The following is a 13,427-nucleotide window of genomic DNA, read 5'->3' on the forward strand; positions in this document are numbered from 1 at the left end:
CTGTGCTGTTTAAAAATTCATTCAAATTAGGTTTAGTGAGGGAATGTGAATCTTGGGAAATATGACACCTAAGCCCTAGACTGAGAACCACTCAATCTGAAGGTGTACTAGGAAGGAATCAGCCCCAGGGTCTCTTTCTGAGCCCCAGGGAGAAAGTAGGTAGAAGGTAGAAGAAGAAAAAAAAAAAAGTTCCTATGTTTCAGGAATGCATGTAAATATAAGAACTATTAGGAAAAAGAAATTCATAAAAGTTTTGTGATTCACCTAACCTTAATTCATGCCTACAATTTTAATATTATTAGTGAAATCACATTGTTCGTTAAGAGTATTTCGATCTCACAGACTGTTATTGCCTGTAGTCCTACCAGCTTGGGAGGCCAAGCTAGGAGGATTAATTGAGGCCAAGCCAGGAGGATCCATTGAGGCTAGCAGGTCCAGACTAGCCTGGGTTAAATAAAGTGAGACCTCATCTCTTAAACCAAAAAGAAAAAAGTACTTTCTCCAGATTATTTAAATCTTCAAATACTTTATGTCTGTAATCCAAAACTTCAAATACTTTATATCTATAATCCAAAACCCTAACCAGTAAGGATGAAGTTATACTTACCTCTGCCTTCCTTTACTTAGCAGTGCAGAGAACAGAGATGACAAACACAGGTTCAATTTGTTCCATCTGAAATAGTGCCATCTAGAGGCAACTGCTTCAAACTTCACCTCAACCAGACCTACACCCACGGCAACCAACTTTAATCTTGAAATAAATTTAACTGTAGAAGAAATGTGCACTTTCTATTCAAACTCTGAAATGAATAAAATGTGTAAGACTGATACATTTACAAAATGGCATGTAAGTGAAAGTCTATGTTTTGAAGGAATAAAAGCCTGAGCAAACAGATTTTGGGGTTGCATTTTTGTTCATTGAATCTACCAGTCAGTTTTATCAAACAAGCTTTCAAAGAAGAGAAATTGAATAATTCATCTTGTCAGTTACAGTTCACACATATAAAAAAAAATTGGCTCCAGCAATAGCCAAATATAGCTATTCAAATACAATTTAAGAAGTATCAAAAAACTAAAGAAAAAAAACACCTCTGGTAGCAGCAAAAGTATTAAACATTTGTAAACAAACCACTAGTAACAACCCTATGCTTAATAATAAAGAATCTTCATTTTTTTAAAAAAACATTATATATAATAAAGAGAATATTGGCCATCTTTTTTCTCTGAATATACAATACCTGATACCTAAAAGGTTATCAAATGGTAAACACAAATTGGTGTTATCTTAAGGCATGCTGACAAGTCTTTTTCACAGTGCTCAGAAGCATCAAGTCGCTGCAGAGGGCAAACTTTCCAAAAGTCTTCTCCGAGCTGACATCCTGGCACACCGGGGGCACCTGGAGGACTGGAAACACTGCTTGTGAAAGCAAGTCCCACACTCTGCAAGCAAGGAGAACAGCCATCAGCAAATGCGCTATCTTGTTTTCTCACATACTTAAAGACACTCATACCATCCTAGGAAGAGAGAGGTTCGCATCCAGAACCTAGAGGCTTCTAAAAAGAAATCAGCCAGACCGAAACTCCCCAAGATTTTAGTTCTCCCAACAGGTCATGAGCGTGAGGCTCAGAGAGCCTGGTGGACACTGCAGTGCCCTTCAGATGTACCAAAGCACTGAAGCCCCTGAGAGACTTAGTGGCTGATGGCTCTAGGAAACAGGATTGCTTCTCTGGAAATGGCCCTTAACAGGGAGAGCTGCCTCACCCAAGGTCATGCGCCTTCCCTGGCACCAGACTGCATCCAGTGACCGGTCACTGTTGGATTTAAAGGCTTGGCAAGCCCACTATCCCCAGTTTGGAATAATGCTGAAAGGTCACCCAGCTCCAGAGCTCCCCATGAAATGAGCTGAGGGCTGCTGCAATATTCAATGTAATATTGTGACGTTGTTCCATGTTGCTGCCTTCACGCCCCTACAGATATTGAGCCAGAGTACATGCAACTTTCTGCACAAATCCCCATCTCAGAGTCTCTATGCTGGGGAACTCGTCCTGCAACACTGCCTAAAGGGTTAAGGGACACACCAGAGTGGTCTAAGAGAAGGACTTGCCCATATCAAGGGTGAAAGCAGAGTTCATTACCAGGATACAGGATTTAAAAAGCCTGGGATTCCCTTGGGCACTAATGCGTACAGCAAGAATTTACAACCTTTTCTGTAAATGTTTTAGACCTTATGGGCTGTATGGCCTTTGTGATAGCTACTCAACTCTGCCACTGCAGTGCAAAAGCAGCAAGAAACAACGTCAACCTTGGACATGAATGTGCTCCAGTCACAGAACAGGGGCAGGCAGAGGCAACAAGAAACAGTCTCTTCTATCCAAACCCTATACCAGGAACCACAATCCTTTATCCCTGCCCTACCCAATGCTCCTCCTCCTGTGCTTAGAACTTTATTATCTCCCATCCAACATATAAGCACACACCACCATAATTTTGATGCTTTGATTTTTTTTTTTTTTTGACAGAGTCTCACTATGTCACCGTCAGTAGAGTGCCATGGTGTCACAGCTCACAGCAACCTCCAACTCTTGGGCTTAAGCAATTCTCTTGCCTCAGCCTTCTAAGTAGCTGGGACTACAGGCGCCTGCCACAATGCCCAGCTATTTTTTTTGTTGTTGCAGTTGTCATTGTTGTTTACATGGCCCAGGCAGGTTGGAACCTGCCAGCCTCACTGTATATGGCGGCGCTGTAACCACTGTTCTATGGGTGCTGAGCCCATAATTGTACTTTAAAGAAACAAACTCTACTTAAGTTATTAAGCTATTTATTCAGCTTAAGTTTTTGCTTGTTACTAAATTTAAATTAACTTTTGCATTTACGTTACTAAGCTGATGTTAAGCTTGCTATTAAGTTATCAGGCTACCTGAACATCTTCTGCACGTTGCAGTCTGAAATGGGAAGATGACAGTCGAGTTCTGGCAAAATTCACAGATAAAGCCCTTTCCTTGACACAGCTGTAAAAGAAAGCATCAAAAATGATAATCCACATTGATAATTCTCCTGACAGAGAAGCTGTCAATCGTTTTTACAGAACTCTGTAAGCATCAAGTTTTGAATGATTCTAGCCTCTAGAAGGAAAAATATAACATTCAGCAGTGATGAATGGATCAGAAACAAAAATAATGCACCTTCATCCATTTCATATCAAGGCAGTTTTATTTAATTTATTTATTTTTTCCTCTTTAACATTTTTTTATTAAGTCTTTTGTACATAGATCATAAATTTTAAATTCCCAGAAAAAGATCATAATTTAAAACATGTGTTCTTAAATGATCTTATTTCATTTCTGTTTGCTGCAGAATTCTTTAGGCCACATAGACACAGAGCTTCATGCTCCATCAGATCTTGAGTCCACATGGCCAAAAGATTTGGGACATTAGGACAGAGCGGGCCCCAAGCTGGGCTGGACACACAGACTTAGAAGTCACTTGGCCCAGGCTCACACTGCAGTTCAGTTCTGCCTGATACTTCACAGTTATGAACCCCAGTTTTCTTATCTATGGTGTCACCAGCACTTCCTTCAGGGTTTACATGAGTTAAGTAAGGTCAAGTGCAGAATGCCCAGAAGAGGCCTTGGTGAATAAAGGACAGCTCAGGGCTTGCTCCAGGCTAATCCTCACCTCACAGCTGGCCACATGCAGGAGGGAAACTTTCAGAATGTTCTTGAGCAAGGGTGCCACGAGCCCCTTCTTGATCCTGACTAGGTCCTCCAGGGAGAACAGGTGGCGCTGGTCAGTCAAGTGTCTTGGGACCTGCTCAAACTCCTTCAGTGTGCTGCCACAGAGGAAACAGGGAGTGTTCAGAAACCACCCACACCGAGGCTGGGAAGAGCAGAGCCAGCTGTTTCTGCTCAGCACTCACGCTTAATTTTTTTAAACCCAAAATTTAAAAAATAACCCCAAGAACAACAGTGAACCTTGCTTACCACCACTCTACATTTTGCAAGTTTGCTTGGAAGCCAGAAGTTAAAATTCCACAAAAGCTGATTTTGAACAGCTGCTGAGCAGAGAAATGCTTCCCTTGCTGCCTGCCCTGTGCACACATTGAGCAAATGGAAACATTTGTTTTCCAAGTCTCAGAAATGTGCACTTAGTACTGTTCAATTCCTGAGTAATCAAAATTACCACCTCACCCATTCAAGCTAAATCTCAAGTCTGTCAGCATCACTGAGTGCTGTCTCAGCTGGTAGCAGGATTACTGCTCACAGGCAGGCAGGCGGGTGACTCTCAAATCTGAGTCCAACCCTGAGCTTAACATTCATACATCCCATCACAGGTGGTCACAGTCACTTAGATGTCCCAAGGGAATTCAATAAAGGGCATTCAAAACATACCTTAATCTTCTCCAAACCCACCTGGTCTCCACTTGAATTCCCTAAACTGGCATTTCCAAGCCAGCCATGGCCTATACCGAACTTGGCACACTAGTCATGTCTAACAGGCTTTAATTCTCCACCCAGCCTGAAATGCTCGCAATCCTCCAGCTCAGACTTTTTCTCTGAGCCTTGCCTGCTCTCTACTACACCCCACCCCTAACTGTGCGAAACGCTACCTCCTCTGCAGCCTCACGGCACTTTGCACAGGTGTCTAATGATTTGTTGGTGTTGATTTTTCCCCTGGATTTAGCACAGATCTAATGATTTTTTTATCTGAAGCACTGAATGGGTATTTAAGAATTACAATTTTTCATAGAAGGGAGGAAGTGTGAGGTATGGGTACTGGATTTCTTTTTTTTTTTTGAGACAGAGTCTCACTTTGTTGGCCTTGGTGGAGTACCGTGGCATCCTAGCTCACAGCAACCTCAAATTCCTGGGCTCAAGTGATTCTCTTGTCTCAGCCTCCCAAGTAACTGGGATTATAGGAGCCCACCACAGCGCCAGCTACTTTTAGAGACAAGGGTCTCATTCTTTTTTTTTCTTCTTTTTTTTGAGACACAGTCTAAAGCTGTTGCCCTGGGTAGAGTATCATGGCATCACAGCTCACAGCAACCTCCAACTCCTGGGCTCAAGTGATTCTCCTGCCTCCGTCTCCCAAGTAGCTGGGACTACAGATGCCCGCTACAATGCCTGGCTATTTTTTGGTTGCAGCTGTCATTGTTGTTTGGAAGGCCCGGGCTGGATTAAAACCTGCCAGCTTAGGTGTATGTGGCTAGTGCCTTAGCCGCTTGAGCCATAGGCGCTGAGCCAAGGGTCTAACTCTTACTCATACTGGTCTCAAACTCCTGAGCGTAAGCCCTTTACCCTCCTCAGCTTCAAAGAGTGCTAGGATTACAGGCATGAGCCACCACACCCAGGTTCAAAGTGTGGGTACTGTTACATGTTACATACATATAAAAGAACTGAGGCTCTGAGACCAATTCCACTCCAATGTCACAAATTGGACATGTGGTAGACGTGCAGTGGCTCACACCTGTAACCCTAGCAGTCTGAGAGGCCGAGGCAGGAGACTTAATAACCATAGAATGCATGTTCCTTCCCAAGAAATTTGATTAAAAAGCAATACATCATCATCAAAGACCAAAAAGTTTAAAAACAATTTTAAAAATCCCTAATGATCTCATCTATTATAACAAATAACCTGAGCTCCCTTGAGTAACTTATTCTTTTCCCATTTAAAAATCTCTTACAATGAATTCACACCTAAACTGTTATTGGCTGTATGAGAGTCTATAATGTGAATATGGTACTAAGCATTACGCTATTACTGAATAACTAGATTTTTAATGTCTTATTTAAAAAAATTATACTTTAAATTTCCTTTTTTTGATTTTTTTTATTGTTAAATCATAGCTGTGTACATTAATGCAATCAAGGGGTACAATGTGCTGCTTTCATTTACAATCTGAAATATTCTCATCAAACTATTCAACATAGCCTTCATGGCATTTTCTTAGTTATTGTATGTAGATATTTGTATTCTGCATTTAGTAAGTTTTGCCTGTACCCATCTAAGAAGCACTGGAGGTGTGGCCCCACCCATTACCCTCTCTCCACCCTAACCTCCCCGCTCCCTTCCCCTTCCTTGGCCCTTTCCTCATAGTCTTGTGCTATAGTTGGGTTATAGCCTTCATGTGAAAGCTATAATTTAGCTTCATAGTAGGGCTGAGTACATTGGATACTTTTTCTTCCATTCCTGAGATACTTTGCTAAGAAGAATATGTTCCAGCTCCATCCATGTAAACATGAAAGAGGTAAAGTCTCCATCTTTCTTTAAGGCTGCATAATATTCCATGGTATACACGTACCATAATTTGCTAGTCCATTGGTGGGTCGATGGGCACTTGAGCTTCTTCCATGATTTAGTGATTATGAACTGGGCTGGAATAAACATTCTGATACAGATGTCTTTATTATATTGTGATTTTTGGTCTTCTGGGTATAAACCTAGTAAAGGAATTATAGGATCAAATGACAGGTCTATTTTTAGGTCTCTAAGTATTCTCCAAACATCCTTCCAGAAGGAACATATTAGTGTGCATTCCCACCAACAGTACAGAAGTGTGCCCTTTCCTTCACATCCATGCCAACATCTCTGGTTTTGGGATTTTGTTATGTGGGCTACTCATACTGGGGTTAGGTGAAATCTCAAAGTAGTTTTGATTTGCATTTCTCTGATGATTAAGGATGATGAGATTTTTTTCATGTGTTTGTAGATTGTGCATCTGTCTTCTTTAGAGAAGTTTTTCTTCAAGTCCCTTGCCCATCCTGAGATGGGATCACTTGTTCTTTTCTTGCTAATACTTTTGAGTTCTCTGTGGATTCCGGTTATAAAACCTTTATCAGAGGCATAACCTGCAAAACTCTCTCCCATTGTGAGGGCTGTCTGCTTGCTTTATTTACTATGTTCTCAGCTGTGCAGAAGCTTTTTAGTTTGATCAGGTCCCAGTAATGCATTTTTGATACTGCTTCAATTGCCTGGGGAATCCTCCTCATAAAATATTCACCCAGGCTGATTTTTTCAAGAGTTTTCCCTGTACTTTCTTCAAGTATTTTTATAGTTTCATGTCTTAAGTTTAAATCTTTTATCCAGTGAGAGTCTATCTTAGTTAATGGTGAAAAGTGTGGGTCCAGTTTCAGTCTTTTACATATCTCCAGCCAGTTCACCCAGCACCATTTGTTAAATAGGGAATCTTTTCCCCACTGAATGTTTTTAATTGGCTTGTCAAAGATCAAATAACAGTAAGTAGCTGGATTCATCTCTTGGTTCTCTATTCTGTTCCACAAATCTACTTCTCTGTTTTTGTGCCAATACCATGCTGTTTTGATCACTATCGATTTATAGTACAGTCTCAGGTCTGGTAGCATGATTCCTCCTGCTGTGTTTTTATTGCTGAGTAATGTTTTGGCTACTTGAGGTTTTTTCTGATTCCATATAAAATGACGTCTTATTTTTTCAAGATCTTTAAAATATGACAATGGAGCTTTAATAGGAATTGCATTAAAATTATATATTGCTTTGGGTAGTATAGACATTTTAACAATGTTGATTTTTCCCAGCCATAAGCATGGTATGTTTTTCCATTTGTTAAAGTCTTCAGCTATTTCTTTTCTTAAAGTTTCATAGTTCTCTTTGTATAGATCTTTCACGGACTTTGTTAGGTATACTCCCAAATATTTCATGTTCTTAGGAACTACTGTGAAAGGAATAGACTCCTTGACTGTTTTTTTGGCTTGGTTATTGTTGGTATATGTAAAGGCTACAGATTTATGGGTGTTGATTTTGTAGCCTGAGACATTGCTATATTCCTTGATCACTTCTAAAAGTTTTGTAGTAGACTCCCTAGTGTTTTCCAGATATACGATCATATCATCTGCGAAGAGTGAAAGTTTGATTTCTTCTGACCCTATGTGGATACCCTGGATCACCTTTTCTTCCCTAATTGCAATGGCTAAAATTTCCATTACAATGTTAAAGAGCAATGGAGACAATGGGCAACCTTGCCTTGTTCCTGGTCTAAGTGGAAATGATTTCAATTTAACTCCATTCAATATGATATTGGCTGCGGGTTTGCTGCAGATGGCCTCTATTAGTTTAAGAAATGTCCTTTCTATACCAATTTCCTTAAGTGCTCTGATCATGAAGGGATGCTGGATATTATCAAAAGCTTTTTCTGCATCAATTGAGAGAATCATATGGTCTTTATTTTTTGGTTTATGTGCTGAATTACATTTATAGATTTACATATATTGAACCAGCCTTGAGAGCCTGGGATAAATCCCACTTGTTCGTGGTGTATAATTTTTTTGATGTGTTGTTGGATTCTGTTTGTTAGGATCTTATTGAGTATTTTTGCATCAATATTCATTAGTGATATTGGTCTATAATTTTCTTTTCTTGTTGAGTCCTTCCCTGGTTTGGGGAGCAAGGCGATGTTTGCTTTCTAGAATGTGTTGGGTAATATTCCTTCTTTTTCTATATTTTGGAAGAGGTTTAATAATATAGGAACTAGTTCTTCTTTAAAGGTTTAGTAGAATTCTGATGTAAAGCAATCTAGTCCTGGGCTTTTCATTTTAGGGAGATTTTGTATAGTTGATGCTATTTCAGAACTTGTTATAGGCCTGTTCAACATTTCCACTTCATTCTGGCTAAGTCTTGGTAGGTGGCATATTTCCAGGTATTAGTTGATTTCTTTCAGATTTTCATATTTCTGAGAGTAGAGTTTCTTGTAGTATTCATTAAGGATTTTTTGAATTTCTGAGGGGTCTGTTGTTATTTCATCTTAACCATTTCTGATTGATGAAATTAGAGATTTTACTCTTCCTGGTTAGGTTGGCCAAAGGTTTATCTATTTCATTGATCTTTTCAAAAAACCAACTTTTGGATTTATTGATCTGTTGTAGAATTCTTTTGTTTTCAATTTCATTTAATTCTGCTGTGATTTTGGTTATTTCTTTTCTTCTGCTGGGTTTGGGGTTGGTGTGTTCTTCCTTCTGCAGTTGCTTGAGATGTCCCATTAAGTTATTAACTTCCTCTCTTTCCGTTTCTTGAGGAAGGCTTGCAGTGCTATAAATTTCCCGCTTAGGAAAATTTTGCAGTATCCCAGAGGTTCTGGTAATTCGTGTCTTGATTATTGTTTTGTTCCAAAAATTTGGTGATTTCCTTCTTAATCTCATCTATAACCCATCTATCCTTCAGCATAAGGTCGTTTAGCTTCCATGTTTTGGTATGTGTATGCACATTACTGTTGCTATTGAGTTCAACTTTTATTCCATGATGGTCTGAGAAGATGCAAGGAATAATTTCTATTTTTTTAAATTTGCTGAGGTTAGATTTGTGGCCTAGGATGTGGTGAATTTTGGATTATGTTCCATGGGCTGATGAGAAGAATGTGTATTCAGTTTTGTTGGGATGAAATGTTCTGTAAATGTCTGTTAAGTCCAAATGTTGAATGGTTAAGTTTAAACCTAAAATTTCTTTGCTTAGCTTCTTTTTGGAGGATTTATCCAGATCTACTAACATGGTGTTAAAATCTCCATCTACTATGGAACTGGAGAAAATCAAGTTACTCATGTCTGTTAAGAGTTTCTCTTATAAATTGAGGTGCGTTCTGGTTGGGTGCATGAATATTAATAATTGAAATCTCATCATATTGAGTATTACCTTTAACAAATATGAAGTGTCCATCCTTATCCTTCCTTATTTCAGTCGGTTTAAAGCCTATCGCATCTGCGAATAGGATTGCAACACCTGCTTTTTTTCTGCTTTCCATTTGCCTGGAGTATAGATGACCATCCCTTCACCTTGAGTCTATATTTGTTTTTAATGTAAGATGCAATTCTTGTATGCAGCAGATATCCGGCTTGAGTTTTTGTATCCAGTCAGCCAACCTGTGCCTCTTTAATCAACAATTTAAACCATTCACGTTAATTGAGAATATTGATAAGCCTTTTGATAGTCCAGTAGACATTTCTAATCCTTTTGCGACTGTGGAAGTTGGAATTTGATCAAAATTTTCTGGGTGCGTTTACTTTTGTGGTGGAGGATTACACTGATCTTTATGGAGGATAGGTCTGAGGATATCCTGGAGAGCTGGTTTAGTTGTGGCAAATTTCTTCAATGTGTTAATATCATTGAAGTATTTAATTTCTCTGTCATAAATGAAGCTCAGTTTAGCTGGGTACAGGATCCTGGATTGAAAGTTATTTTGTTTTAGGAGATTAAAAGTCGATGACCATCCTCTTCTAGCTTGAAAGGTTTCAGTAGAGATCTGCAGTTATTCTCATCTTCTTCCCCTTATAGGTGATGGTTTTCATTCATTTGGCTACTTTCAGAATTTTCTCCTTCATATTAACTTTAGTGAAATTGATTATGATGTGTCTGGGAGATGTCTTATTTGGGTTGAGTCGCGCTGGAGTTCTGAAACTGCTATCTGAATTTCAGGATCTCTTGGCATGTCTGGAAAGTTCTCATTCATAATCTCATGGAGAAGAGACTCTGTGCCTTGTAAAGCCACTTCGTCGCTTTCAGGGATCCCTATAAGATGAACATTGGTTTTCTTCGAATTATCCCACAGCTCTCTGAGAGAGTGATCTGCTTTTGCCCTTCATTTGTCTTCCTCTTTGAGAGTTTGGGAGCATTCGAAAGCTTTGTCTTCAATGTCAGAAATCCTTTCTTCTGCTTGCTCCATTCTGTTACTGAGGGATTCCACTGTGTTTCTCAGATCTTTGAGGGCTGCAACTTCTTGTCTCAATGTGTCAAAATCTTTGGTCATTTGGTCTTTGAATTCGTTGAATTCTTGAGACACCTTTTGGGTTACTGCTTGGAATTCTAATTCAATCTTATTTGCTATCCAGATTCTGAATTCGATTTCTGATATCCCAGCTATTTGTTTGTGCATGGGATCTTGTGCTGTGTCTGCCCCATCGATCCTTGGGGGAGTTAATCTACTATGATTATTTATATTGCCAGAGTTTTTCTGTTGATTTCTCCTCATGATTGTTTTTCACCATTGCCTCTGGCCGTCCTCAGAGTTGGGGAGGTGTCTCTCCAAGATTAGACCTCAGCGGGATCACTCTATTGTTGCTGGATCTTTGTATTCAGTGACCCTGTGTAGTTCCTCTGGGGCTGCCCCAGCCAGGGAGTTCTGGTTGTGGAAGCAGCTCCGGAATGTGACACACCAGGATCCAGCAACAGTGCAAGAGGTGGTGCGCATGATTCTGTGAGTGCCTGGCACCCAGTGACTTTGGCACAGAGAGCCCAAGGCTCCAGCAGTCTCTGGCCAGGAAAAGGGCTCTGCACAGAGGCAGGGAGGGCTCCGGAGGGCACGCGGCTACCAGTGTCCCTGGCCAGACGAGAGGGCCAGTGTGGAGGCAGGGAGGGTACAGGAGGGAGGAGGCAGGGTTGCACAGCTCCCATATTTCCTGGTCAGGGCATGCAGAGGCCCAGCAGGCGTGTGTCATGGGTTAGAGGTTGCATCGCAGCAGGCAGCACCAAGCCCAGGAGTTTGAGGTTGCTATGAGCTGTGATGCCACAGCACTCTACCCAGGGCAACAGCCCGAGGCTCCAGTGTGCCAAAACTGGTCTCACTCTTCCCCTGAGGTTTAAGGCTGTAAGGCAGCTCAGTCCCCGCTTTTAGGCTGCTCAGTCACTAGGTTACTAGCTCCTGCCTGATCCTTGCTCTGTGTCCCTGAGGGCGGAGCTTGCCGGGGCAGTTCTCTCACAGTGGCTCCCTACGGCCCACAGCCGAACACTATTAGCTCCGTCCGGCTCAGCGACTCAGTCTGGGGCCCTAGACAATTCCCAAAGTTCTCCGCGCTCCTGTTCAAGCTCTCTCCAAGGCAGTTCAACTGAGTGCCAAGTGCAAAAACAACGAAACAGTTCACAGGTAAGGTCCTTCCGGTTTGCAGTCTCACTGCTGCTTATACTTATGGCTGCCTGTGGGATTAGGTTGATTGAACACACACAACCACTTGCAAGTTTTTCATTGTTTTTGTACTCCTCTTGGGGTCCAGAAGTCCCTTGCTGACTCCCTGTATCCTCAAAGGGATGATTATAGGCAGATCCCACCAGCCAGAGATGCTTGGAGTCTTATCTCTCCAGACTCACCGTGCCCTGTTGCAGGGAATCTGTTACTCGGTTGCCATCTTGGATTGTTCCCCTATACTTTAAATTTCTGCCCATATTCATTGGTATGTCCTTAGGATAAACCTCTAAAAGTAGAATTTCTAGAGACCATGGTCTTAATTTGTCACGCCCCTTTATAAAGGGTTTTTTTAAAGGCCACACTGGTCCACCCATGTTCATAGTAGCATCATTCCCAACAGCCAAGGAGGAGAAACAACCCAAAAAGTCCACTGATGAATGGATGGACAGACAAAATATGGTACATACATACAATGGAATACTATTCAGCCTTAAAAAAGAAGGAAACGCAGACACAGGCCACAACATGAAGTTTGAAGACATTATACTATCTGAAATAAGCCAGTTACAAAGAGACAAATAAGATTCCACTCATATGAGGTATGTGAATAATCCAAATCATAGAGACAGAAAGCAGGCCGAGTGCGGTGGCTCAAGCCTATACTCCTAGCAGTCTGGGAGGCCGAGGCAGGAGGACTGGTTGAACTCACAAGTTCAAGACAAGCCTGAGCAAAGTGAGAACCCATCTCTATTAAAAATAGAAAAAACTAGCTGGATGTTGTGGCAGCCTGTAGTCCCAGCTACTGGAGAGGCTGAGGCAAGAAGATTGCTTGAGCCCAAGAGTTTGAGGTTGCTGTCAGCTGTGATGCTACGGCACTCTACTCTGGGTGACAAAGTGAGACTCTGTCTCAAAAAAATAAATAAAAGACAGAAAGTGAATGGTGGCTGCCAGGGGCTCAGGGAGAGGAAAATGGGACATTGTTTAATGGTACAAAGCTTCAGTTTTGTAAGATGAAAAGAGCTCAGAGGCTGGATGGTGGTGATAGTGACACAACAGCGTGAATGTGCCCAATGCCACCAAACTGAGACTTACAATGGTTAAAATGGCTAATTTTACGTTCTGTGTCTTTATCACAATTTAATACTACCAATAAATAGGCAAGTGTTTCATCCTTTACTGGCACATTCTTCTAAATGAGTTAAATCTTTCACTAGTGACTGAGAGGGTTTAGTACGTTTAGAGAGAAGGTCTGCATTCCCAAGGACAGCCAAGAAGCCCTGTGCAACTAGGGAGCCAGGAACAGGGGTCTAGGAGGCTCCCAGCTGTGTGGAAGAAAGGCAGACTGTCCCAGCCAAGAATCATACCTGTCAGCAAACCTGCAGGTCTTCAGCAGCTTCTTGACATGAAAAAGCTGCTCCTGGATGTCCTAAGATAAGAGACGAAATAGGGGGCAGAGTTAAATGTGATCAGTGATACCTGCAATGTGCAAGCCAAATTTAAATGTTATTT

General features: G+C 41.2%; 1 protein-coding gene across 12 annotated transcripts in view; it reads right to left on the reverse strand.

The window, feature by feature from the left end:
- Window positions 1–904: 904 nt before the first annotated feature.
- The window catches only part of RUBCNL (rubicon like autophagy enhancer), a 71,378-nt gene continuing 58,855 nt past the window's right edge, over window positions 905–13,427 (reverse strand). For 11 of the 12 annotated variants that reach the window (XM_053563957.1, XM_053563953.1, XM_053563955.1 and 8 more), the window contains 4 exons: window positions 13,283–13,344; window positions 3,677–3,830; window positions 2,919–3,009; window positions 1,277–1,440 (listed from right to left, as the gene is read on the reverse strand). In XM_053563957.1, coding sequence (XP_053419932.1) covers window positions 1,328–1,440; window positions 2,919–3,009; window positions 3,677–3,830; window positions 13,283–13,344 — 420 coding nt within the window. In that variant the 3' untranslated portion in view covers window positions 1,277–1,327. Of the gene's footprint in view, window positions 1,441–2,918; window positions 3,010–3,676; window positions 3,831–13,282; window positions 13,345–13,427 lie in introns of all 12 variants that reach the window. The other variant, XM_053563954.1, reaches the window with a different exon arrangement.

Source organism: Nycticebus coucang, chromosome 15 (genome assembly GCF_027406575.1).
Source record: "Nycticebus coucang isolate mNycCou1 chromosome 15, mNycCou1.pri, whole genome shotgun sequence".
NCBI lineage: Eukaryota > Metazoa > Chordata > Mammalia > Primates > Lorisidae > Nycticebus > Nycticebus coucang.